Genomic DNA, 27,117 nt, shown 5'->3' on the forward strand with positions numbered 1-27,117 from the left:
CTCAGGGATTGATCTAGCAACCTTTGGGTTACTGGCCCAACACTCTAACCACTAGGCGACCTGCCGCCCCTCCACTCTAACCACAAGGCGACCTGCCGTGTTTTCCTTGCAGCATTGCGTTGCAGTGCGTTCTGTGTGGTGCATACATTGGATTTATTGAACATATGCTTCAAACTGTATACATAGACGGCTTGACAGAAATGGTAGCAGAAGGGGAATGTTGAACTTTTGTTGCACACATCCAGATGACGCTGCATATTATTTTGCGAAATTACGCTGTCGGTGTGATCAACGCGTCAGATATATCTGCTACTTCATGTTGACATACCAAGAGGTTTCAACCAGTAAACACAATAAGCTTTTTTTTCTTTTACATTTTATTCAAAATGGCTGATGTGAGGCAGGAAGGTTCTTCTTGTAGCTGGGTGGAATGTGCTTACTCTATGGAATGATTTCCAATATTAGTCCGTTAAACCCTTTTTTGTTGTTTTCTTACTACTTGCACTATCCGGGACTGGTAGACTGTATTAATGGAACATCAGCAGATCAGGAGTTACACCCTTTAGTACTCCTCTCCTTCTTCATCCTCGTCCCCTACACTGTCAGTACCCACCTCTTCATAGTCCTTCTCCAGGGCTGCCATGTCTTCTCTGGCCTCTGAGAACTCTCCCTCCTCCATGCCCTCTCCCACATACCAGTGCACAAAGGCTCTCTTGGCGTACATCAGGTCAAACTTGTGGTCAAGCCTGGCCCAGGCCTCAGCGATGGCGGTGGTGTTGCTCAGCATACACACAGCTCTCTGGACCTTGGCCAGATCTCCTCCAGGGACCACTGTGGGTGGTTGGTAGTTGATACCGACCTTGAAGCCAGTGGGACACCAGTCTACAAACTGGATGGTGCGCTTGGTCTTGATGGTGGCGATGGCAGAGTTGACATCTTTGGGCACAACGTCACCACGGTAGAGCAGGCAGCAGGCCATGTACTTGCCGTGACGTGGGTCACATTTCACCATCTGATTGGCTGGCTCAAAGCAGGCGTTGGTGATGTCAGCAACAGACAGCTGCTCATGGTAGGCCTTCTCAGCAGAGATGACTGGAGCATAGGTGGCCAGAGGGAAGTGGATACGGGGGTAAGGCACCAAGTTGGTCTGGAACTCTGTCAGGTCCACATTGAGGGCCCCATCAAAGCGCAGGGAGGCGGTGATGGAGGAGACGATCTGACCAATCAGCCTGTTGAGGTTGGTGTAGGTGGGGCGCTCAATGTCCAGGTTCCTGCGGCAGATATCATAGATGGCCTCATTGTCCACCATGAAGGCACAGTCCGAGTGCTCCAGGGTGGTGTGGGTGGTCAGGATGGAGTTATAAGGTTCCACCACAGCAGTAGAAACTTGGGGAGCAGGGTAAACAGCAAATTCAAGCTTGGACTTCTTCCCATAGTCGACAGAGAGACGTTCCATCAGCAGGGAGGTGAACCCAGAGCCGGTGCCTCCTCCAAAGCTGTGGAAGATCAGGAAGCCCTGGAGCCCAGTGCACTGGTCAGCCTGAAAGAAACAAAGGGAAGAAAATGTCATTATTACCCTTCATTGAAATGTATACCTTTTGGTTTCAGTACAAGGCCTAGCAATGAAATGGATCTTACCAGTTTGCGAGTCCTATCGAGTACCAGGTCGATGATCTCCTTGCCAATGGTGTAGTGACCACGGGCATAGTTGTTGGCAGCGTCCTCCTTGCCTGTGATCAGCTGCTCAGGGTGGAACAGCTGGCGGTAGGTACCTGTGCGGACCTCATCTGTGGACATGGGGAATTGACATTTAATATCTGTAGCTTTAACCTATAAAAATATGGAGATTGGAATGTCAGTAGGCAAATTGTTTGTCAACTTACCGATGACGGTTGGCTCCAGGTCTACAAAGACTGCACGAGGAACGTGTTTACCAGCCCCAGTCTCACTGAAGAAGGTATTGAAGGAGTCATCTCCCCCTCCGATTGTCTTGTCACTGGGCATCTGTCCATCAGGCTGGATCCCATGTTCCAGGCAGTACAATTCCCAGCATGCATTGCCCATCTGGGCTCCGGCCTGGCCGACATGCATAGAAATACACTCACGCTGCAGAGAAACAGAGGTGTCAACTTATGGCCTTCATGAAGCTCAACGTCAAAAAAACGTCATCCTTAAACTGATGAATGCTCATGGATATCCTATCTGTTATTCAACCAAAACACAAAAGGAAAAATGTTGACACTACAATACATTAATGGCTCTAGGTACAGGCCAAACTGTTTGTGGCCAAGAAACCGCTTACACCTCCACAAACTCTGAAGAGCTCCGTTGGATGAATAGAGAGCAAGTGTTATTGGCTGGAACTGGCTGTGGAAGAAAATCTGAAAATGATCCATCCAATGAAATCAGCCCTGACATCTGTGAATCCTATTCATGATGAAGGTAGGACCTTCTATTTCCTTTCCTTTGTTTTCCCTTTTAGATTCCTGGCTGCAGACTGGTCACGTGCTATAAGCCCACAGTTTCCAATGATACTCTCTCTCACTGTCCCAGTCTAGATATCTGAATCGATCATAGGCCAGGGATTCAATGTCATTGCTGTTTGGCAACAAGCACCATCCTTACCAACTGCAAATCGGTAGTCCTATTGTTAGGATACAAATTATTATGAGTCAATAGTGAGAGTAGTCATTTTACTGTGTCTTAACACCTGTTCCAGCTTTAAATCTTATATTACCCCAACGACAGCTGGCTAAAGGGTGGGGTTGCTCCTCCGCAGGCTGTGAAGCTTTGGGCAGCTGAATGCTGAGTCATATGCGGGTTATTACTGCAGTCCCACAGAGACTGAGCTGTGTGAAGAACAATTATTGGTACCGTGATTGTCTTCCCAATAAAACATTTATTTACAGGAAGATTGACCACCGTGATTGCAATTTGTTCCATTCATTATAATGGGTGGATCCTGCTTTCTGCTAACAATGCCTGAAGTGCTGCGGTCGGTCTTGAACTAACCCTGTCTTCAATGAGAGGGGGCAGTCGTTCTCCAATGAAACCAGCAGTGCAGTTATGAACTCCCAGTGCTAGAGAGGAAAAATCCATAGCCCGGCAGGCCACTCCCCACTCTACCCTCAGTGCCAAAGCGCGCTGCTTTGTGTAACGCACAGACAGGATATCTGACTGTGTCCTCTAGAACATACTCAAACTTTTTTTCTCTTCATAACTGCTCAACCCAGATACAGATATCCCCTCCCCTGTTATTACTCAAGAATGAAAGTACAACAAAAAATTGCATTTAGCCAAAACAAATGGTCAAGTAAAACAATTTTGTAAATACCCTTCCACCCAAACAAATGGAATAATTGTTCTTGAAAATTCCTTTCTACATCAAATTGAGGCAAGTGCTTCTGACTGTAATGTGCTTTCCTCCCGCTGGTGGAGGAAACTGTGCCAGTTCTCTGGCGTCAGCCCCACATGCTCTGAGTCCCCTTCGTCACAGTGCTGAGTCCGTCTCCACTGCACCCAAACCCACAGCCTATCCAACAACGGCAGCGTGGCTTTTAATGCTATCTATAAGATAAAAAAAACCTGTAACATTAGCCAATGATAGTGTATACTTATCAAACACTAACAAACTAGAAATAAATATATCCCTATATATTTGACCGAAAATGTACAAATGTTCAATCCAAGGACATATTTATTTCTCTCACTGTTTGTCTAAAATGTAGTTATTAATTTTTTTCAGAATCAGCTGCAGTACTCAGCACTCACCATTTTGACAGATTTCTTTCCTTCGGCCGACGTTGAGGATTCGGAGAATGAAGGCTGTAATGGGGGAGGGGGCCACGGTGGGGGTTTTATATGTCTGGTGGAAGGGCGATGCAGGAAGCTGTATTATTTTCTCTTGGCGGGAGCGACTGTTAGCACAAAAAAAGGGGCGGCCCCTCGGCAAGCTGCTAATCTCTCTCAGGGACAGAGTCAGAGCTGTAGTTCTGCTTTCAATGCACAGTCCACACTCCACACTCTATAACCCAAAGGAATGCTCCTCAGGCAATTAAAGGTTGACAAGCAGATGTTACATCGTGGGTAATATCTTTCATAATCACTATCACTAATATAATATTTAATGTAGAGAACAGGGAATGGAAGTTGGCTCTACTGGAAGGGAAAGAAACTACTCAAAGCACAGGGGAGGGGCTTGCAACTTTGCATATAATACCTGCTACTGGGAACAAAAGAGCCGAGAAGTAGCCTACACCAAAAGTAATCTTTTTAAAGTAAGAAATATTTGTCACAATCCTAAATGTATTTTTTCATTCATGCTCAAGGGACATTTATTTATACGTTATATTGGTAACACTTTCTTAAGAATCGATGTGTAGGCCTATATCATTAATTGAAATGAAAGTAAATATTGGAGATGGCACCTTTTTAAGTACCCTGTTAACCTAGTTTTGTAGAGAACACAATTGTAGGTCAGCTTTACAAAGCCTGAACTGCTGTGGAATTAGCTATTTGTTTTTGGCCCCAACCTCAATCACATCCACTGATTGTACAAAACATTAGGAACACCTTCCTAATATTGTGTTGCATCCCATTTTGCCTTCAGAACAGCCTCAATTCGTCGGGGGCATGGACTCTACAAAGTGTCAAGCATTCCACAGTGATGCTGGCCCAAGTTAAATCCAACGCTTCCCACAGTTGTGCCAAGTTGGCTGGATGTCCTTTGAGTGGTGGACCATTCTTGATACACACGGGAAACTGTTGAGCATGAAAAACCCAGCAGATTTCATAGATGGCCTCATTGTCCACCATGAAGGCACAGTCCGAGTGCTCCAGGGTGGTGTGGGTAGTCAGAATGGAGTTGTAAGGCTCCACCACAGCAGTAGAAACTTGGGGAGCAGGGTAAACAGCAAATTTAAGCTTGGACTTCTTCCCATAGTCGACAGAGAGACGTTCCATCAGCAGGGAGGTGAACCCAGAGCCGGTGCCTCCTGTGGAAGATCAGGAAGCCCTGGAGCCCAGTGCCTTGGTCAGCCTGAAAGAACCACGGAAGAATGTGTCACAAACCATATATTTCTTTATCAAAGATAGAAGGTACATCCACCTAGAAAGATGACTAGTTTGGGTCTTACCAGTTTGCGAGTCCTATCGAGTACCAGGTCAATGATCTCCTTGCCAATGGTGTAGTGACCACGGGCATAGTTGTTGGCAACGTCCTCCTTGCCTGTGATCAGCTGCTCAGGGTGGAACAGCTGGCGGTAGGTACCTGTGCGGACCTCATCTATTGGGAGACAACAATACATTTATAAATCTACTATTGACGTATGCTTTTTGTCAAATTCCATCAGCTGTTAATGGAAGCCTCCTGTTTACCAATGACAGTTGGCTCCGGGTCTACAAAGAATGCACGGGGAACATGTTTGCCGGCCCCAGTCTCACTGAAAAAGGTGTTGAAGGAGTCATCTCCCCCCCACTTGGCATCTGTCCATGCAGATGGATCACATGATCCAGGCAATAGAGCTCCCAGCATGCATTTCCAATTTGAGCCCCAGCTTGGCCAATGTGGACAGAGATACATTCACCCTGGAGAGAGAGAAAGGAATCACTCAAGTCACATGCCATTAAAGAAAATGATTTTTTAAGAACAAGCTGTGGTGGAAACAGCGGAACTCTTGCTACACTAATTTGAGGAAAACTCGTTTCTGTTTCTTGATTGAATTATTTCATATAAAGGTTGCTATGGCCTGGTGAGTTTTTTTTTAATGATAAGTCTAGTTAATTGCCTCACGATGACAAACGTAGCATGAAAATATTATTAAAATCATCATCTTTTACAAAATTAATATTTGTATTTTAAGTTTTTAAATTGCAAGCAAACATTAGATTTTAGAAAACGCTCTCACCATGTTTCAGACTCTCGGACTCTCCTGAAGCAGTTGCCTACTCGGGGAATCTTTTATATTGTCATGTAAAGGCTCATGGAGCAAGTTTTTAACCGTGCCGGATTGCTAGGCAACAACGGTGCATTGTTGTAGTAACTGGAGAACTCGGATAAGCTGATACCATCTTTGATTCTTAACTGAAACAGGGACAAAGACCAATAATATGAATTGCTACCTTGAGTCTAGGATGGGTGAACAGTAACTTTGACCTGTCCAGTATTTGTGAAATAAGACCCATATGTATTACATTTATTTGCCTTGCCCTCCTCATATAGTAGTTACATTTGACAAGTAAAATGTAACTTAAGTTATATGAAGAAAAATAACAATTTAAAAATGTATTTTGCACTCTGAACAAAGTCTGTTTCAAGATATTTTGTGCTCCTGTTTCAATGGTTTTCACTCATTTACCTTAGAGGACACTGTGCACATTTACTGCTCAAACTCTTTCCAACTAAAGAGGATCCATTTTGTAAAGGTCATGTTGTCCCATTGCCCTGAGGAAAGAAAATGGATACCTCCCCATGGTGACCTGAATAGGCTGTTGTTACAGGAGATCGTTATGGTCACCATAGTAGTAGAGATTAATTTACAATGCAAATGTCCTCAGGTGAGCGGGCGCCTAGGGAAAACCTCAACGTCGGTCTTCCGTAAAGCAGGTGTCTGTTCAGAGCTCTGTCTATAGTCCTATTGTCTATAACAGAATGTGAACAGCTGGCTTCACACAAGTTGTTCTTTTTTAAACCAAGTGCTTTTGTTCTTAGTTTATCTGGTGTGTGTGTGTGGTCAGAAGTCTTCATTGTTTGCCAGGGAAGCAGTCTTTCCTTTCAAAGGATTGGCTAACTATATGTACTATTTATAAAAATGCTTGTCTATTAAAAGAGCATATTATATATCAACTAAATGATTTATCTTGCCATCAATATTGTGTAGTTTTACAGTTCATGCTGTCAAATTCACAGCTCTAAGGCATTACCGCAGCAGTATTTGTTTAACTTTTGAGTGTGGTGAAAATTATGGTTCTACCACTAAGGTTTTGTTAGCTGTTAAATACACTGAATGTAAGCAAGTGTTGGGCAATGTATAACCACAGGTACTGTAGCCACAGTTGACTTTTCATCAATGAGTATCTAAGGAGATACTGTAGTTCTCATTTGGTTGTCTTTTAGTTACCAATCATTTCTTTCTTCTCAGGAGTCAGTGTTTTACAGCTGTGTGTCTGCTGAGCTTGGCGCTTTGTTTCATAAGAAATAGAGACCTGAAAGTTAGATGGCTTCAGTTTGAGCTGACTACGTATCACCAAAAGTGGTGTGTTTACAGTACTCAATAGCCTTAACCAAACACTCTCCCACAGCTGAAGCAGGACGGGATGGAGAAGTTTAGCCGAAGTTCAGGAAAGACAGAGGACACCATTAACACCAGTGTGTGGCGGTTGATGGTGCACTACCTCCTCAAATAGATCATTGTGTGATACAGTATGACTGACTTCCCTCAAGGCAGAACCTCTTGCCACAAGCTGTGGAATGAGACAGGGTAGAGGGTTTATACATTGACATTACTGAAAAATGAGTTTTGAGCAAGCATGACACAGACCAATATTTTGGGCGTTGACAATGAATGCTTTATTTTTTTCACAGAGAGGATTCATATCCAAAGAAATAGATGGTTAAAAATGATTGTTACTATTCTCGATTTGGTCAAAACTATATCTGGCTGACAATCATAGACTTGTGTAGTTTCAACATTCATGTTGTAAAGCTGAGATTATAGATCTTAACATTCTACTCTTCCACCCCCGCATCTTCCTCTTCATTCGCTGTTGTTCTTCACAGATGTTGTTCTTTACCAGTTGACTACTTTTTAATATTCCTCTCCCTCCTCCTCCCCCTCGTCCCCTACACTGTCAGTACCCACCTCTTCATAGTCCTTCTCCAGGGCTGCCATGTCTTCTCTGGCCTCTGAGAACTCTCCCTCCTCCATGCCCTCTCCCACATACCAGTGCACAAAGGCTCTCTTGGCGTACATCAGGTCAAACTTGTGGTCAAGCCTGGCCCAGGCCTCAGCGATGGCGGTGGTGTTGCTCAGCATACACACAGCTCTCTGGACCTTGGCCAGATCTCCTCCAGGGACCACTGTGGGTGGCTGGTAGTTGATACCGACCTTGAAGCCAGTGGGACACCAGTCTACAAACTGGATGGTGCGCTTGGTCTTGATGGTGGCGATGGCAGAGTTGACATCTTTGGGCACAACGTCACCACGGTAGAGCAGGCAGCAGGCCATGTACTTGCCGTGACGTGGGTCACATTTCACCATCTGATTGGCTGGCTCAAAGCAGGCGTTGGTGATCTCAGCCACTGATAGCATCTCGTGATAGGCCTTCTCAGCAGAGATGACTGGAGCATAGGTGGCCAGAGGGAAGTGGATACGGGGGTAGGGCACCAAGTTGGTCTGGAACTCTGTCAGGTCCACATTGAGAGCTCCATCGAAACGCAGGGAGGCGGTGATGGAGGAGACGATCTGACCAATCAGCCTGTTGAGGTTGGTGTAGGTGGGGCGCTCAATGTCCAGATTCCTGCGGCAGATATCATAGATGGCCTCATTGTCCACCATGAAGGCACAGTCCGAGTGCTCCAGGGTGGTGTGGGTGGTCAGGATGGAGTTATAAGGCTCCACCACAGCAGTGGACACCTGGGGAGCTGGATAGATGGCAAACTCAAGCTTGGACTTCTTCCCATAGTCGACAGAGAGACGTTCCATCAGCAGGGAGGTGAACCCAGAGCCGGTGCCTCCTCCAAAGCTGTGGAAGATCAGGAAGCCCTGGAGACCAGTGCACTGGTCAGCCTGAAAGAAACAGATATAAATGTAATACATGTATTTATTAGTGATGGGCACTGATATGTAAAATCAATATCAGTTGAACTTTTTCGAACCGAAATGTTTGAATGAATAACATTGCAACTGTGTGGAATACATTTCCACGGCTTTGTGAAGTTCAGACAACTGCTTGCTCGTTGCCCATTGGGCCAGGTGTGAATGTCCAGGTGGCCTAATTAACCTACACAACCAGTTTGAATACAATGGGAAGTCTGTTGAAGTCTCAGTTTACAATAGCAATAAGGCACCCGGGGGTTTGTAATATATGGCCAATATACCACGGCTAAGGACTGTGTCCAGGCACTCTGCGTTGCGTCGTGCAGATGAACAGCTCTTAGTCGTGGTATATTGGCTATATACCACACCCCCTTGGGCCCTATTGCTTAAGGATAAACCGATATCACGATAGGCCTTGCTCACATCGATATCAAACGTTATGGATATCATATAGAAGTATTGATATTGATCAACCCCACTAGTATTTATTAGCATTTCCACATTTGGTGTCAACACAAGGCCTTGCTTTAAAATGCTATGAGTCTTACCAGTTCATTCTTACCTGGAAGAAACAGGGAGGAATGCGTTACAAACCTAATATATTTGTATCATAGATGGACGGAACGTCCACCTAGAAAGATGACTAGGTTGGGTCTTACCAGTTTGCGCGTCCGGTCGAGTACCAGGTCAATGATCTCCTTGCCAATGGTGTAGTGACCACGGGCATAGTTGTTGGCAGCGTCCTCCTTGCCTGTGATCAGCTGCTCAGGGTGGAACAGCTGGCGGTAGGTACCTGTGCGGACCTCATCTGTGGACATGGGGAATTGACATTTTAATATCTGTAGCTTTAACCTATAAAAATATGGAGATTGGAATGTCAGTAGGCAAATTGTTTGTCAACTTACCGATGACGGTTGGCTCCAGGTCTACAAAGACTGCACGAGGAACGTGTTTACCAGCCCCAGTCTCACTGAAGAAGGTGTTGAAGGAGTCATCTCCCCCTCCGATTGTCTTATCACTGGGCATCTGTCCATCAGGCTGGATCCCATGTTCCAGGCAGTACAGTTCCCAGCATGCATTGCCCATCTGGACACCTGCCTGGCCGACGTGGACAGAGATACATTCACGCTGCAGAGAAAGGACAGAATTGAAACCATTAGCCATATTAACATGGTCACAACTTCAGGTTACGGTTTTTGGGAGGATTTAGGTCAAACAACTAAATAGCATTTCTAATGTTACAGCTAAACGTCTCTCTTAATTTGCTCAGTAACATTATCAGTATCAATATTGCCAATACAATTCTATTTCTAACCATATATATTTGATCTATCAAGGCAATGAAACAAGAAGCAGATCTGTTTTAAGAGACATGAGGCGTATTGAAGAAACAAAGGATGGGAGCGCTGCATGAAGGGAGCAGGAGACATAATATTCAGAAGCTTACCATTGTTGCAGTTTCTTCAGGCCGACGTTAAGGATCTGCGACAGAAATCTCGCTTGTGTGTCCTGGTGGCGGCTCGTCTGTATTTATAGGATTAGGGAACACCTTGGTAACAAGCTTTGTTGTTGGTAACAAAGGGGTTAAATGTGTTTGGTCGATAGGAGTTCTGGGCTGGGAAGAGGAAAGCCAATCATTCAGCTCGAGAGGAGACACTGCATACAAGCCCTGCCGCACATCAATAACTCCTCCCCATCTACCCAGGATGATAATGTGTAACTCTGACCATCCGACCGACCAGCCCCACCTTACGTAGGACAAAAGGTTCCTAAGGGGACTAATTTAATCCCTAGACATTAAAGAACAACCTGTACCACAACAAATGCTTAGAAAATACACATACTATGTTAGTGGCAGTACCATGGGTCCATTAACGAAGGAATTTAGGAATTAGTCACTTTAAGATGGTTGATCCCCTCCCCCATAGTCCCTGCTGTTTGAGCCATTTGTTATTCAAAGGCGCTGCCTTCCCCGCCCTCACTCCCTCCCCTTGTCCCTGTGGCCTGGCAGGGTTCTGTTGTGTTTCACGCTTCGTTGACTGTATCCTATGGTAACAGGCACCATAGGTAACAGCTACACCAAGGTGACCTTTTAACTCAAGACTCCTTCATTGGCACAAGGAATCATTTATAATTAGTTTGTTTACAAAATTATCAAGTTTTAAAACATTTGACTTGTTTATCCATTTCATATGATAAAATTAATGAATTCATGGGGATGCTCCTATACTTATTTGGGAGTTAAGAAATATCTATTTATGTCACTGAATCTGTAGTGATTGTTTGAGGCATGGCTTGAAAGGGGAGCCAGTCCGAGTCCTGGAAGCATCTCCATCCCATGCACCTGCTAACAGAGTATACTGTATATTCACCACAGAAGCAGCAATGATGTCATGTGAGGAATGTGACTAAGCAAGTCCTGCTATTGGCCGCCATTACAATGCTTTGCCGTAAAGGCCTGTCAAGTCACACTGCCATCTGGTGTTATGATAAAGTAGCACAGACCACTACTATGTGGGTGTTGTCCCCGAGTGAGGGGCAGCTGTCTGGTTGGTCTTCTGATGTGTGATCAGTAGGGTGTGAAAATGTTGTTTAGGCTATCACCATACAGGCAGCATGCAGAGGTGTTCTAACCCCCAGGTGTAAAGCAGGTGAAACAATGAAGGCCACAGTGTCTGGTGTTGAACCAATCTTTAATGTTGTAAAGAAGACTGTCGGTTACAGGCTCGCTCACTTTCCACTGAGAGACATTTTAAACATACAGTTACAGGGTGTTCACACAGGTGTTGATTTCCAGCTACATCTAGGAGTTGAACACAGTACATCCCATAGGCTTAATTTGACTTGAGTTTAACTTTGGTTTTCAGCAGGACACAATGTGGACACTGAGATGATTTGTTTCAGGGCTCTTTGAATACTTTGTATGGATTGTTACATTAAAATGGTATGACACCCATAAATAGTTGCCTTACTTTTGATCAGAACATTGACCACAGTTGTAAAACTCTTCTGAACATGCGGTTTTGTTCATTACCCCTCGCCCCTCTAGCCCTTATCAACATATTCTAATACAGACAAGTTAGGTGTAGATTTTATGATTGGGCCATTATCACTCCACTCAGAGCCAAGCAATAACCTGAGTTCTAATGAAACCAATACCACAGCGTTGAGAGACTATTATTCTCTTGCTTTAGTTATCCAGTGTTTCACAAAAGTTGTCGCAACCGTAGAAATAGAATCCATAGAACAGACTTCCTCATTCAAGTCAATGGTGGCATAGTGGGTGGACTGGCAGCCATTGCACACGTGAGTTTACCAGTCAAATTGCCAGGGCTAGAGGTTTCAACTTCAAAGCCCTTTCTATGGATTCCATGTATATGGTTGCAACGCTGCAGGGCTTCTGCACACCATTCCCTAACACATGTCCCAGGAATCTCTTTCACAGGAGAGGGACTGATAGAAAAATACACAGAGCTAGGGAGCCTGATTCTGATGTGTGTCCTGACTGCTGACCCAATCTCTGAGAGATTTCTCTCTAAGGGAGAGAGCAACAGCTGGGTTTCCTTTATTTCCCTTCAACTACCGCTTAGGAGAGAGGGACAGTACAATATAAAGGTGGAGAGAGGGACAGTACAATAGATAAAGGTGGAGAGAGGGACAGTACAATACAAAGGTGGAGAGAGGGACAGTACAATACAAAGGTGGAGAGAGGGACAGTACAATACATAAAGGTAGAGAGAGGGACAGTACAATACAAAGGTGGAGAGAGGGACAGTACAATACAAAGGTGGAGAGAGGGACAGTACAATACAAAGGTAGAGAGAGGGACAGTACAATACAAAGGTGGAGAGAGGGACAGTACAATACATAAAGGTGGAGAGAGGGACAGTACATAAAGGTGGAGAGAGGGACAGTACATAAAGGTGGAGAGAGGGACAGTACAATATAAAGGTGGAGAGAGGGACAGTACAATACAAAGGTGGAGAGAGGGACAGTACAATACAAAGGTGGAGAGAGGGACAGTACAATACAAAGGTGGAGAGAGGGACAGTACAATACAAAGGTGGAGAGAGGGACAGTACAATACAAAGGTGGAGAGAGGGACAGTACAATACATAAAGGTGGAGAGAGGGACAGTACAATACAAAGGTAGAGAGAGGGACAGTACAAATAAAGGTGGAGAGAGGGACAGTACAATACATAAAGGTGGAGAGAGGGACAGTACAATACAAAGGTGGAGAGAGGGACAGTACAATATAAAGGTGGAGAGAGGGACAGTACAATACAAAGGTGGAGAGAGGGACAGTACAATACAAAGGTGGAGAGAGGGACAGTACAAATAAAGGTGGAGAGAGGGACAGTACAATACATAAAGGTGGAGAGAGGGACAGTACAATACAAAGGTGGAGAGAGGGACAGTACAATAAATAAAGGTGGAGAGAGGGACAGTACAATACAAAGGTGGAGAGAGGGACAGTACAATACAAAGGTGGAGAGAGGGACAGTACAATACAAAGGTGGAGAGAGGGACAGTACAAATAAAGGTGGAGAGAGGGACAGTACAATACATAAAGGTGGAGAGAGGGACAGTACAATACAAAGGTAGAGAGAGGGACAGTACAATACAAAGGTGGAGAGAGGGACAGTACAAATAAAGGTGGAGAGAGGGACAGTACAATACAAAGGTGGAGAGAGGGACAGTACAATACAAAGGTGGAGAGAGGGACAGTACAATACAAAGGTGGAGAGAGGGACAGTACAATAGATAAAGGTGGAGAGAGGGACAGTACAATAGATAAAGGTGGAGAGAGGGACAGTACAATACAAAGGTGGAGAGAGGGACAGTACAAACATAAAGGTGGAGAGAGGGACAGTACAATAGATAAAGGTGGAGAGAGGGACAGTACAATACAAAGGTGGAGAGAGGGACAGTACAATAGATAAAGGTGGAGAGAGGGACAGTACAATACAAAGGTGGAGAGAGGGACAGTACAATACAAAGGTGGAGAGAGGGACAGTACAATACAAAGGTGGAGAGAGGGACAGTACAATACATAAAGGTGGAGAGAGGGACAGTACAATACAAAGGTGGAGAGAGGGACAGTACAATACAAAGGTGGAGAGAGGGACAGTACAAATAAAGGTGGAGAGAGGGACAGTACAATACAAAGGTGGAGAGAGGGACAGTACAATACAAAGGTGGAGAGTGGGACAGTACAATACATAAAGGTGGAGAGAGGGACAGTACAATACAAAGGTGGAGAGAGGGACAGTACAATACAAAGGTGGAGAGAGGGACAGTACAAATAAAGGTGGAGAGAGGGACAGTACAATACAAAGGTGGAGAGAGGGACAGTACAATACATAAAGGTGGAGAGAGGGACAGTACAATACAAAGGTGGAGAGAGGGACAGTACAATACAAAGGTGGAGAGAGGGACAGTACAATACAAAGGTGGAGAGAGGGACAGTACAATACAAAGGTGGAGAGAGGGACAGTACAATACATAAAGGTGGAGAGAGGGACAGTACAATACAAAGGTGGAGAGAGGGACAGTACAAATAAAGGTGGAGAGAGGGACAGTACAATACAAAGGTGGAGAGAGGGACAGTACAATACACAAAGGTGGAGAGAGGGACAGTACAATACAAAGGTGGAGAGAGGGACAGTACAATACAAAGGTGGAGAGAGGGACAGTACAATACAAAGGTGGAGAGAGGGACAGTACAATACAAAGGTGGAGAGAGGGACAGTACAATACAAAGGTGGAGAGAGGGACAGTACAATACAAAGGTGGAGAGAGGGACAGTACAATACAAAGGTGGAGAGAGGGACAGTACAATACAAAGGTGGAGAGAGGGACAGTACAAACATAAAGGTGGAGAGAGGGACAGTACAATACAAAGGTAGAGAGAGGGACAGTACAATACAAAGGTGGAGAGAGGGACAGTACAAACATAAAGGTGGAGAGAGGGACAGTACAATACAAAGGTGGAGAGAGGGACAGTACAAATAAAGGTGGAGAGAGGGACAGTACAATACAAAGGTGGAGAGAGGGACAGTACAATACAAAGGTGGAGAGAGGGACAGTACAATAGATAAAGGTGGAGAGAGGGACAGTACAATACAAAGGTGGAGAGAGGGACAGTACAATACAAAGGTGGAGAGAGGGACAGTACAATACAAAGGTGGAGAGAGGGACAGTACAATACAAAGGTAGAGAGAGGGACAGTACAATAGATAAAGGTGGAGAGAGGGACAGTACAATACAAAGGTGGAGAGAGGGACAGTACAAATAAAGGTGGAGAGAGGGACAGTACAATACAAAGGTGGAGAGAGGGACAGTACAATACAAAGGTGGAGAGAGGGACAGTACAATACAAAGGTGGAGAGAGGGACAGTACAATACAAAGGTGGAGAGAGGGACAGTACAATACAAAGGTGGAGAGAGGGACAGTACAAATAAAGGTGGAGAGAGGGACAGTACAATACATAAAGGTGGAGAGAGGGACAGTACAATACAAAGGTGGAGAGAGGGACAGTACAATACAAAGGTGGAGAGAGGGACAGTACAATAGATAAAGGTGGAGAGAGGGACAGTACAAATAAAGGTGGAGAGAGGGACAGTACAATACAAAGGTGGAGAGAGGGACAGTACAATACAAAGGTGGAGAGAGGGACAGTACAATACAAAGGTGGAGAGAGGGACAGTACAATACAAAGGTGGAGAGAGGGACAGTACAATACAAAGGTGGAGAGAGGGACAGTACAATAGATAAAGGTGGAGAGAGGGACAGTACAAATAAAGGTGGAGAGAGGGACAGTACAATACAAAGGTGGAGAGAGGGACAGTACAATACAAAGGTGGAGAGAGGGACAGTACAATACAAAGGTAGAGAGAGGGACAGTACAATACAAGGTGGAGAGAGGGACAGTACAATACATAAAGGTGGAGAGAGGGACAGTACAATACATAAAGGTGGAGAGAGGGACAGTACAATACAAGGTGGAGAGAGGGACAGTACAATACAAAGGTAGAGAGAGGGACAGTACAATACAAAGGTGGAGAGAGGGACAGTACAAATAAAGGTGGAGAGTGGGACAGTACAATAGATAAAACATTCATCTTAGCAGAGCGACAGCCTAGGGAGCCCACTTCTCAGAGGCAAATGGTACATTAAACGGGTCACAGATATAAGATCACATGGTTTCAGAACAGCTACTGAGTCTTTTTGCATTTCATTGGGCAAACTATAATAATAGTGACTTAAAGTTTGATACAGACATAAAGTATAGACTTAAGAGTTAACGACAACAGAGCCAGTAGGGTGAATGTGGAGGTATACTACCTAACTGTCCAATAAGAACAGAGATTTTTTTGGTTTTCCCGTTGCAAAACGTTTTTCTTCGAGTACCCTTCCGAACATGACCCAGGTCAACATTGCTTTAATCTGGTGTGCCCCAAGGTTCTGGTCCAGTACCAGTACATTTTTCGTCTCATCACAGTCAGAACTGAAGGACTGATACCAGAGCAGTCCCAATCTCTGTCTAGGGGTGTGATGTTGTTACTACAGTAAAATGATCATGCAACTCTTAATGTTTTTTTTAGTTTTTTTTTACATGATATGTCAAAAGGTGTTCAAGCAGTGTGACATCCATTACTTTTTCATTGAAACTAGCATACTCTGTTTCTACTGGCCACATTAGCTTAGCATAAATACATTACTGACCGCATTAGCATTAGCAAAAACACATACATTACGTAGTCAAATGTAACAAATCAAAACAATAATCGTGCGAATCTGCTAAAATATACCAGCACATTTGATACACGGGTCAAGGATTGAGATGATGTGGTTTTGGTTTGTTTCTATCCTGGCAGATGTCCCAAAGGACGGAAGAGGGATTAGAGGGGAAGGGGGAGTGCAGGTTGGATGGGACGTCCGGCTCACAACTTCTGGGTAAAGTTTTCAGGGAAGACTCCTTTTGCCAAGAGGTCTTTGTTCTCCAGCCAATGAGATTCCTTCACGCCCATGAGCCAGCCGTCATCCTGCAACACACACAAACAGCATGGGTTATCAGAGGATGTAACCCAATCACGTGTGAAAACGTGTTATAGTTCTCAGTGGGGGTAGAATGCGGCTGGCTACCGACCTGCTCATCAGGATTCTCCCAGGCCAGGACCAGCACAACATCTCCTGCTTTCATCTCCAGCTCGTCTCCATCGGTGGCAGCATAGTCATGCATGGCTTTGACCTGAATTTATTTTTTTGGACATCACACACAGCGATATTGCTACCTGATTTAAGATATACTGACCGCAACAACCAAGATCCATTGCTGGCAGAATATTGAAAAATACTAGTGTGCTGGAGTTTTCTTCCTCCATGAACCTGAAACTTGGTGTTCAAACAACCCCTTTTCAGTAGCCGTCTCTACGGTCCTCTAGAAACAAGACAAGCAAAGGGCTCACCTTGTAGATGACTCCAGCCGGCAGCGCCTCAGAAGACCCATTGGTCACCGCAGTCTGGATTCAGAAATAAGCAGAGAAAATGCTTAATTTGATACTGAGAAATATATTAAGTGGTCAATCAATTCTACAATGGTTACGTCACACTGTAGAGGGAGTGATATGCCAGGGACCCAATGTTTGTACTACATATGAATGGCCCATTTACTCCAGTACTTACAGTTGCAGCCCCTGCAGCGGCTGCCACAGCAGTGTCAGTCTGGAAGGGAGAGAAAGGGGAGGTGAGAATTCCCAATGGACATGTATCCCTCCCACCCCACAAAGATCAGCATACACATACAGGTATGAAGACTTCACAGGAATACATACACCCAGGCACAAAGACTCTCCCCGGGCACAATCTGTCAACATGTGTCACCATCAGACCGCCACAACAGCCATGCCATCTATCTACGGATCCTAAAGATGGGAGACTGAAACTTCATCAACCTCCTGTCAGATGGGGCAATCACAGGGTGTTTGTTTGTCCCAGTCAACGATCAACACCCTTCTGAAGCCTTGGTCTCCCATCACTACTGTAATGAACCTCCTGTCCATCTACCAGCGCTACCTATAGCACATCTACACTCCCCTACAGTACTTCCTCGTTCCCCGCCTACTCACGCTCTGCTCTGAGTCAGCCCAGCCAGTCTGCCCAGACTCAGCCCAGCCCACCTGCCCGTCTGCAGCTGGCTCCTCTGCCCACCCAGCCTGGGCACCCGCATCACCCCAGCCTGCCTGTCCATCAGAGGCAGCATCTGCAGCCTCTTCCCCTACCTGGGCCCCGTTATCGCCCCAGCCACCCTGAGAATGCCCAGTCTGGGTCACATCCTGGTCCCAGCATGCTTGAGAAGCCTGTGTCCCTTCAGTATCCCAGCTCGGGGCGACCCCAGTCTCATCATCGCCCCAGCCACCCTGGTTGGCTGCAAGCTTATCTTCCTCCCAGCCGGCCTTGGTCTCCTGGGACTCTTTGTCGTCGTTCTGCTGGGGCTCCTCCGCTGCAGGGGGATGCTCGGGTTCAGGCTGAGGAGGGAAGGGGGCGAGGCAGTATGGCAGGTAGAGGGGTGGCCAAGGTGCACGTGGGTGGGGCAACAGAGAATTTGGAATGGGACCGACGATTTGATGACAAAAAGCCACAGGGCATAAAGGGGTCATGGGTCAAAAGCAGGAATTGTAGGATAAGGGATAACAGACCAAGAGAAGATAAGAGAGAGATCTGTGAGTGCTTCCAGAGATCAGCTCGCCATTCAAGTGTCTGCAGAATATGGTACCCAACAAACCAAGAACATTCCTATTGCTACTAATGTTTCAAAGAAAATGCTTGAAAGGAAATATCCTAGAACACCGAATAAAAGTACAAATTCAAAACAATTATCCCAAATGCCCATGGCCACATTCAGTATACGAACTTTGTAGATATAAATGCAACGAATGGAGCCAACGTGATTCCTTTATTCTTGCCTATTCGAACTTCAGCTTGCCTCAAAAAAATAGCTAGTTAACTACACATGGTTGATGATATTACGAGGTTAACTAGTGATTATGTGAAGATTGTTTTTTATAAGATAAATTTAATGCTAGATAGCAATTTACCTTGGCTCATTGCAGCCACTAGGTCCTTTTGACGATGCACTCGCGTAACAGGTGGTCAGCCTGCCACGGAGTTTCGTCATGGATTGCAATGTAATCGGTCATAATCGGCATCCAAAAAGGCAGATTACCGATTATGAAAACTTGAAATCGGCCCTAATTAATCGGCCATGCCGATTTAATCGGTCGACCTCTAATCTGTATAGTGGAAATTCAGCGCTACAGCATGATTGAAATTTAAAGGCAATGTCCCGCGTTAGCGGAGACTGCATTCACGGTGAACGCTGATGATATCGGCTCAAACGGAAATCACAAATGTAGATTTTCCATCAACCTCACGCGCAATGTAGACATCAAAGAACATAAAGTAGACCTTTCATTGTGTGTTACTGAATTCATAAAAATATTTGCTGCCATTGTAGTACGGTACAGAGAGGAAAGAGACACGAACCTGCTCTCAGAATATCTCTGACTGAGGAGCAGACAGACCAATATGCTTTTCTCTTTCCTGTCTATATAAAAACTGTATAACACAGGTGTTTTTGGAAAACTGGTCCATATATCCTAAAGTCAATAGCGAATGTGGCTATGTATATGTTTATTTTGCCGTTAATTCATTGAAAACCTATTTCAGCAAGTTAACCAAGTTTTTGCTGGTTTAGCTAGCCATGTTAATGACTAGCTAACTAGCACCGTTGGTCACTGCACTACAATGTCACGCTAGCTATTGCCAGCAGGTGATTTGGTAGCAGGTGACATTAAGTGAAATATTAAGTGAATGTTTATTTTCTTACCACCTTTAAAATGTTTATATAAAAGGGTTGTACTCTGTATTTATGGATTAATTACCATTACTGTTGCTCCTATCTAAAAGATATCTTGTGTCCTACCTAACCAGTGAACGTGTGGCTGTGACGTCCTGTCAATGCCCATCATCACCGTTTGATATCTTTTACTGCAGGTATGCTTTTCTGTGTCTTTGATATTTTCTAAACTCAACGCATGTATACTATACGATCACTTTGTGGATTGAGTCTGAGAGAGATATTCTGAGAGCAGTGAATGTGTGGCTGTGACGTCCTGTCAATGCCTGTCATCACTGTTTGATATCTTTTACTGCAGATAAAAACCAAGTCACCCTGAAGTGCGGGTGTCCGTGTGCCTTTCTTCTGGGGGGGCTATGTGAAGTTGGTTACACGATCTGTAAAGCTTCAGCGATTCAGATTGAATAGAACCATAAGTGTTCTGCTAATTTTGATGGAGCTGTTATTCAGAACACCTAAAACAACATACAAGGAACATACCTGCTTGACTAATAAAATTATAGTAGAATATGGTGAGTGATTCTACTAGTGTAGATTTTAAAAACAGAAACGGGGAACAATCCTGTAAGACAAAGTTATGCTTGTTATAAGAAGTGGCCAAATGGCAATATTTTTTTGAGAAAGGGTATTGCCCAGATTAGAACCTGTGACCTTCTGGTTTATATCCCAGTGTCTAGTCTACTGTGTCACTAGGGAGGAGGGTATTGCCCAGATTAGAACCTGTGACCTTCTGGTTTATATCCCAGTGTCTAGTCTACTGTGTCACTAGGGAGGAGGGTATTGCCCAGATTAGAACCTGTGACCTTCTGGTTTATATCCCAGTGTCTAGTCTACTGTGTCACTAGGGAGGAGGGTATTGCCCAGATTAGAACCTGTGACCTTCTGGTTTATATCCCAGTGTCTAGTCTACTGTGTCACAAGGGAGGGAAGCACCAGAATTGTTTTGTCACATATTTAAAGCTTTTTGTTCAGTCACTCAGTTTACTATGTTGGGTATAGTTGCAACTTGGATTCGAACTGGCCACTTAACAGGTCACAGCCCTCACGTAATGCGTGTACCACCCTTAAGTATACTTTTCCCAAACATGGAGAGCAATCAGGAGGGCTGGAGAGGGAAAATACAGGAAGTGCTTACCTCCCATAAGTCCCAGGAAGCCGCCTTCCGTGAGGCAATAAGAGATGAGAGACCAGATGAGATTAGAAAAAGCTGTGTAACCATGGCAACTGTCAACTAGGAACTACACTAGGGAAGAACTTTATAAACTTTATATAAAGGATTCAGCTAAACACCTTTTAACCACCAGACTAGGGTGGAATATTTTCCTGTTATTTTACAAATGCTCAATAAATCACTTTCAGAGATGCAGAGAATGAAGTTGGACTACTTCTAAGTAACTTTGGCTGACTCCTATGTCATCTCCTACATGTGACCTTCCATTAGAGTTTTGCTTTGGTGTGGATTGAGGATTATACATTCATATCAGTTGTGTTACCTCATTGTATTCAGCTTTACTGATTTCTGTTGTGGATTGTGTTTCTGTACACAAAAGGATAGTCTACAGAACTATGAGCAAACCAGCCTATGTATTGAATACATGGAATAGATTGTGATATCATGAATTAACCAGGAATCAAATTAGTTTGAAATTGTTTGGTGATATATGCATAAAAGGTGAGTAATTACCCATAATTCTGCAGCTTTGGATAGTTGTACTTCCAGTTTTGATCATGATTTAGTGACTGCAAATAACACACACGCATAAATATATAAATACAGTGCCTTGCGAAAGTATTCGGCCCCCTTGAACTTTGCGACCTTTTGTCACATTTCAGGCTTCAAACAAAGATATAAAACTGTATTTTTTTGTGAAGAATCAACAACAAGTGGGACACAATCATGAAGTGGAACGACATTTATTGGATATTTCAAACTTTTTTAACAAATCAAAAACTGAAAAATTGGGCGTGCAAAATTATTCAGCCCCTTTACTTTCAGTGCAGCAAACTCTCTCCAGAAGTTCAGTGAGGATCTCTGAATGATCCAATGTTGACCTAAATGACTAATGATGATAAATACAATCCACCTGTGTGTAATCAAGTCTAAGTATAAATGCACCTGCACTGTGATAGTCTCAGAGGTCCGTTAAAAGCGCAGAGAGCATCATGAAGAACAAGGAACACACCAGGCAGGTCCGAGATACTGTTGTGAAGAAGTTTAAAGCCGGATTTGGATACAAAAAGATTTCCCAAGCTTTAAACATCCCAAGGAGCACTGTGCAAGCGATAATATTGAAATGGAAGGAGTATCAGACCACTGCAAATCTACCAAGACCTGGCCGTCCCTCTAAACTTTCAGCTCATACAAGGAGAAGACTGATCAGAGATGCAGCCAAGAGGCCCATGATCACTCTGGATGAACTGCAGAGATCTACAGCTGAGGTGGGAGACTCTGTCCATAGGACAACAATCAGTCGTATATTGCACAAATCTGGCCTTTATGGAAGAGTGGCAAGAAGAAAGCCATTTCTTAAAGATATCCATAAAAAGTGTCGTTTAAAGTTTGCCACAAGCCACCTGGGAGACACACCAAACATGTGGAAGAAGGTGCTCTGGTCAGATGAAACCAAAATTTAACTTTTTGGCAACAATGCAAAACGTTATGTTTGGCGTAAAAGCAACACAGCTGAACACACCATCCCCACTGTCAAACATGGTGGTGGCAGCATCATGGTTTGGGCCTGCTTTTCTTCAGCAGGGACAGGGAAGATGGTAAAAATTGATGGGAAGATGGATGGAGCCAAATACAGGACCATTCTGGAAGAAAACCTGATGGAGTCTGCAAAAGACCTGAGACTGGGACGGAGATTTGTCTTCCAACAAGACAATGATCCAAAACATAAAGCAAAATCTACAATGGAATGGTTCAAAAATAAACATATCCAGGTGTTAGAATGGCCAAGTCAAAGTCCAGACCTGAATCCAATCGAGAATCTGTGGAAAGAACTGAAAACTGCTGTTCACAAATGCTCTCCATCCAACCTCACTGAGCTCGAGCTGTTTTGCAAGGAGGAATGGGAAAAAACTTCAGTGTCTCGATGTGCAAAACTGATAGAGACATACCCCAAGCGACTTACAGCTGTAATCGCAGCAAAAGGTGGCGCTACAAAGTATTAACTTAAGGGGGCTGAATAATTTTGCACGCCCAATTTTTCAGTTTTTGATTTGTTAAAAAAGTTTGAAATATCCAATAAATGTCGTTCCACTTCATGATTGTGTCCCACTTGTTGTTGATTCTTCACAAAATAATACAGTTTTATATCTTTATGTTTGAAGCCTGAAATGTGGCAAAAGGTCGCAAAGTTCAAGGGGGCCGAATACTTTCGCAAGGCACTGTATATGCTATAAAAACATTTACAATGATGGAAATCCCTTTCCATCTCTGTTTAACTGATACGATGCCCCACGTATCTATTTCGAATTGTATTCTTTTCTAAACTTCCTGTTTTATAAATTGAACCAATTGAACGCATCTAGCGTGAGAGGAATATGAGGGAAATCCCTTCCACCAGCTTCTATAGGCTGGTACATCCGATCTCTACGGATGTACTCATATCTCCCCCAACAGAAATTAAACAGTACCCGTATGAAAGTTTTTCTTAAGTGACACCGGCATGGTAAACACATAGGCAAGGTGAAGTAATGAAGGCAGAATGTCCGCCTTCAGCACTAACACCTTCCCACTAAAGGATAGTCGCCTGACTTTCCACAGTCGCAATATTTTATTAATTGATAATAGTTTTTCTTTCCAATTAAACATGTCATCTTTAATTTAATTTCCGAAAAATATGCCGAGCACTACCATTGGTCCTGTGCACACAGTCAAACCACATAACTGGTCCGTTCTCCTTTTCCACTGTCCCAAATATTTTATTTCTGTTTAACTCTTGTTTATCTTCGACCCAGACGCAACAGAGAATTCATCAATGACTTTGATAGACTCTTTCAAGCTCAGGTCGTCTTGTAAATATAAAACTGTGTCGTCCGCATATTGCGATATTTTTAGCATATCCCCTCCAGGTAAAATGATGCCTTTTGATGTTATAATTTGTCCTAATTGCGCATGCGAAAGGTTCAATATATAAAACATACAATAGAGCAGATAGAGGGTCACCCTGTCTGACACCTCGTAATTGTTTGATAACATTTCCAATATTCCCATTAATATTTACCCTGCTACCCACATTACTATACAGAATTTTTACCCATTTCATAAAATTATTTCCAAAACCAAATTTTTCCATAATTCTAAATAAAAACTCATGGTTTACCATGTCAAAAGCTTTTTCCTGGTCCAAATTCACAATAATAGCTGGCAGGTGCCTTTCCTCTAAATAGGCTTGAACGTCTCTGTGCAATTGCAAGTTCCAGGTTAATCTTCTCCCCACCACACCACATGTTTGGTCTAAACCAACAACATATGCCATGGCAGAAGATAGGTGATTAGTTACGGCTTTGCTTAATAATTTATAGTCAACACACAACATTGTTAAAGATCTCCAATTTGCTAATGTCTTGGTCTCCCTTTTTATACAGTAGAGAGATTACCCCTCTCACACATCGAAACTCCCATATGCTCCAAACCAAATATACCTCTAAACACTTCCAACAGATGACATCCAATTATATCCCAAAAAACTATGTAAAACTCTTTAGAGAGCCCATCCACTCCTGGTACTTTTATCTTTCATGCTCTTCAGTGTCATAAATGTCATCTAATTTCACTTCCCCTTCTAATTGGTCCTTAATATCGAAAGGTATCTGCACATCCACGCATTAAAAAAAATAAAATAAATGGTCCCCTTCTCATAATCAATAGTTTGTTTTTGAAATAGCTGAGAAAAGTGGTGTGTAGCGACACCAAGCATGCCATCTCCATCCTCAACCATCTCCCCATCTTGGTCCAATAAAGCTGAAATAGTCCTCCTCTTTCCCCGTGGTTTAATTTGTTTGAAAAAATATGCCGAACACTTCTCATCATTTTCCCATTTATCTTGCTGACTTTTAAAAATGAAGTCTCGAGCTTTCTTTTCAAATAATGTGTGCTGCTTTTTCAGCAGGATACACAATTTGTCTTTATCTAATCCACCACCATTTACATTTCCTTGGATGTGTAGATCTTTTAGTTAATTCTGTAATTTATGAAATTCTTTGTGGTTATTACGTACTTTGTCTTTGCAAAAATTCTGAATAAAACTCTTGATTCTTAATTTTGTGCTCTTCCACCACTCTATGACAGTAGAATAAAAAGGTTTCATAGCTACACAGCCCTGGAAAAAAGACCTGAATCTTGTCCCAAAAGTTTTGTCGTGTAAAATGCCGTTATTAATTTTCCAATACCCTTTTCCAAATTCAATTGTTTTTAATTCTACTGTCACAGACAGGCAACTGTGGTCCGAATAAAATACCGGTGTAACGCACGCGGAGGACACACGGAGTTCACGCGGAACAAACAGATAATCTATTCGGCTCCTCGAGCCCCTGCTGTTTCCCCAAGTGAAACCGGGATCATCCGCATGCGCCATTCTATAAGTATCAACCAAATTATATTTACCTATAAGACTTTTTACAAGATGGCCGCCTAGATTACCTCGGTCATATGACACATTAAAATCTCCCCCCATAAACTCCTGTCTGTCTGTCTCATAAAAATAGCGTCTAGGTCGTTAAGCATTTCCCTCCTTTCCTTGGGTGTCGATGGTGCATATACATTAATAAATCTAAAACATTTACCCTTCCAATCGATATCTACTATTAAAACCTGTGTACTGCCGAAAAACTTCCTACTATTTTTAAATCCCTATTCCCACATAGAACACCAACCCCTGTAGAATGCACCCCTCCGACACTCCACCTCGACTCTCCCTGAACCCATTCCCGCGCAAACCTCTCCACGTCATTTTGATCTTTTAAATGTACTTCTTGTAAAAAACACAGAGAAGCGAATGGAGGACAAATGGGAAAAAACAGTCTCCCTTTTAACTGGGTTCCTAAGCCCTCTAACATTGATGCTAGCGAGGTTAATAATAGACGACATGAGATAGAGGGAAAAAGACAACTATCTAATTATGACATTATTTTCCAAACTCACTTTAAGTACATTAACTCATTAGGCGGCCTGTCTGGGAAACGATGGTCTCCAGTCGGAGGACTGTCCACCAAGATAGGGGTCGGGAAAACACTGTCCTCCTCCTCATGCTCCCCCTCCATCTGTGTGGGTGCTGGAACCCCACTGGGTGCCAGACCGCTGCTCTCGATGGAGGCCGCGCCTGACAGGGATAGCAGAGTCTCCTCTGCGCTGCCCAGGTTTCCCTCGCTTTTCTCCTCAGACTTCCCGCTTTCAAAACAACTGAAGCGATTTCCCCCCAAAACGGACTACTCCGTCGCCTCCATGCGGATGAGTGGGGAAACAGGGCTCATCTGCTTCCTTTTCACCGAACACTTCCTCCTCTCTCTCACCGTTATCCAGCTCTCGGTAGCCGAGGGCGCGGTGGGCTCTCCCTTCTCCTCCTCCACTTGCTTGTTCCAACTGCTGTCCGTTTCTCCTCTCTCCTCGTGAGATGCTGATGGCGTCTCACTCCCGCTCTCCTCTGACTCTCGCAGTTCTCTCTCCATCACTAGCTCATCCACAACCTCCTCAATAGCGCGTAGTTCCATGCCTTCTCCCTCATCTGGTCTTTTCCCGCTCTCCGCTCTGGTGTAAGAGGGGACTGCCTTCGGGCAGTGACGGAACAGGTGGTCCTCCGAGTTGCACAAACTGCAGCGCTTTGGCACGGTGCAATCCTTCATTATATGTCCAATAATCCCACAGTTTCTGCACCTTGTCTGTGTGCAGGCATCCGCGAGGTGCCCGTACGTGCTACACTTCCTGCAGAAACGAGGCTGTCCAGCATACATGAGGTAGCCCCTGTCTGCACCGATGGAAAAAGAAGCAGGAGGATGGCGGTATCCATCATGGCCGCTCTCGTCCTCCTTTAGCAGCACATGAAACTGCCTCTTCCCTGTCCAGATGCCTTAATGTCTCTCACTCCTGGCAAGATGGTCACGTACCGGCTGAGGTAGCACACTAAAGTTTATTCAGTGACCCAGGGGTTGAACATAGGCACCGTTAGCACCCTCATATTGTGCCTACACATGGACTCAACTTTAAAATCCACGAGGGCGGGTGCTGTCGCGTTCGCACGGAAGAGCCCTCTTACCTCCTCCAGCCGGGTGATGGTGTAGAAAGACACATCGTAGAACTTCTCGGGTGTGTTCTGTTGCAGGCAGTGCACATCGTCTGCTGTCAGGCGTAGAGGTCCAAACAGAACTTCCTTTCCAA

General features: G+C 44.2%; 3 protein-coding genes, 1 long non-coding RNA gene and 1 pseudogene across 10 annotated transcripts in view; 1 reads left to right on the plus strand and 4 right to left on the minus strand.

The window, feature by feature from the left end:
- Window positions 1–359: 359 nt before the first annotated feature.
- On the minus strand, window positions 360–3,890 carry LOC139372932 (tubulin alpha chain-like). Of its 4 annotated transcripts, none has more exons than XM_071112810.1 (5): window positions 3,772–3,879; window positions 3,335–3,567; window positions 1,884–2,106; window positions 1,639–1,787; window positions 360–1,540 (listed from the first exon to the last, which is right to left on the minus strand). In XM_071112810.1, exons 3-5 carry the CDS (start codon window positions 2,089–2,091, stop codon window positions 563–565), a joined length of 1,335 nt encoding a protein of 444 aa, XP_070968911.1. In that variant the 5' UTR covers window positions 2,092–2,106; window positions 3,335–3,567; window positions 3,772–3,879; the 3' UTR covers window positions 360–562. The 4 variants fall into 4 exon arrangements, with proteins under 4 accessions (XP_070968911.1, XP_070968908.1, XP_070968907.1 ...); XM_071112807.1 differs by lacking the exons at window positions 3,335–3,567; window positions 3,772–3,879 and adding exons at window positions 2,738–2,849; window positions 3,013–3,150; XM_071112806.1 differs by lacking the exon at window positions 3,335–3,567 and having other exon boundaries at window positions 3,772–3,890.
- Window positions 3,891–4,605: 715 nt separating this feature from the next.
- LOC139373940 (tubulin alpha chain-like) lies at window positions 4,606–7,690 on the minus strand (annotated as a pseudogene).
- On the minus strand, window positions 7,544–10,502 carry LOC139372933 (tubulin alpha-1A chain-like). Its single transcript, XM_071112811.1, has 4 exons — window positions 10,264–10,502; window positions 9,722–9,944; window positions 9,476–9,624; window positions 7,544–8,786 (listed from the first exon to the last, which is right to left on the minus strand). The coding sequence occupies exons 1-4, from the start codon at window positions 10,264–10,266 to the stop codon at window positions 7,806–7,808; spliced, it is 1,356 nt and encodes a 451-aa protein (XP_070968912.1). The 5' UTR covers window positions 10,267–10,502; the 3' UTR covers window positions 7,544–7,805.
- A 3,507-nt stretch (window positions 10,503–14,009) lies between these two features.
- Window positions 14,010–15,361, plus strand: LOC139372935 (uncharacterized). 3 transcript variants are annotated; one of them, XR_011627508.1, is made up of 3 exons: window positions 14,010–14,045; window positions 14,412–14,469; window positions 15,285–15,361. It is a non-coding gene; the product is annotated as an uncharacterized lncRNA (long non-coding RNA). The 3 variants fall into 3 exon arrangements; XR_011627507.1 differs by lacking the exon at window positions 14,010–14,045 and adding an exon at window positions 14,271–14,328 and having other exon boundaries at window positions 14,384–14,469; XR_011627506.1 differs by lacking the exon at window positions 14,010–14,045 and adding an exon at window positions 14,271–14,328.
- Window positions 15,362–15,907: 546 nt separating this feature from the next.
- The window catches only part of LOC139372934 (myc box-dependent-interacting protein 1-like), a 40,561-nt gene continuing 29,351 nt past the window's right edge, over window positions 15,908–27,117 (minus strand). For both annotated transcript variants that reach the window (XM_071112813.1, XM_071112812.1), the window contains 4 exons: window positions 17,507–17,545; window positions 17,290–17,343; window positions 16,971–17,072; window positions 15,908–16,866 (listed from right to left, as the gene is read on the minus strand). In XM_071112813.1, the coding sequence (XP_070968914.1) occupies window positions 16,765–16,866; window positions 16,971–17,072; window positions 17,290–17,343; window positions 17,507–17,545 (297 nt within the window). In that variant the 3' untranslated portion in view covers window positions 15,908–16,764. The remainder of the gene's footprint in view (window positions 16,867–16,970; window positions 17,073–17,289; window positions 17,344–17,506; window positions 17,546–27,117) is intronic.

Source organism: Oncorhynchus clarkii, chromosome 18, assembly GCF_045791955.1.
Source record: "Oncorhynchus clarkii lewisi isolate Uvic-CL-2024 chromosome 18, UVic_Ocla_1.0, whole genome shotgun sequence".
NCBI lineage: Eukaryota > Metazoa > Chordata > Actinopteri > Salmoniformes > Salmonidae > Oncorhynchus > Oncorhynchus clarkii.

Coding starts and splice junctions, on each gene's coding strand:
- LOC139372932 (XM_071112806.1), bottom strand. Junction 1,788..1,883: donor CCTGGAGCCAACCGTCATCG/GTAAGTTGACAA, acceptor CCATGTCCACAG/ATGAGGTCCGCACAGGTACC. Junction 1,541..1,638: donor TCGATAGGACTCGCAAACTG/GTAAGATCCATT, acceptor TGTTTCTTTCAG/GCTGACCAGTGCACTGGGCT.
- LOC139372933 (XM_071112811.1), bottom strand. Junction 9,625..9,721: donor CCTGGAGCCAACCGTCATCG/GTAAGTTGACAA, acceptor CCATGTCCACAG/ATGAGGTCCGCACAGGTACC. Junction 8,787..9,475: donor TCGACCGGACGCGCAAACTG/GTAAGACCCAAC, acceptor TGTTTCTTTCAG/GCTGACCAGTGCACTGGTCT.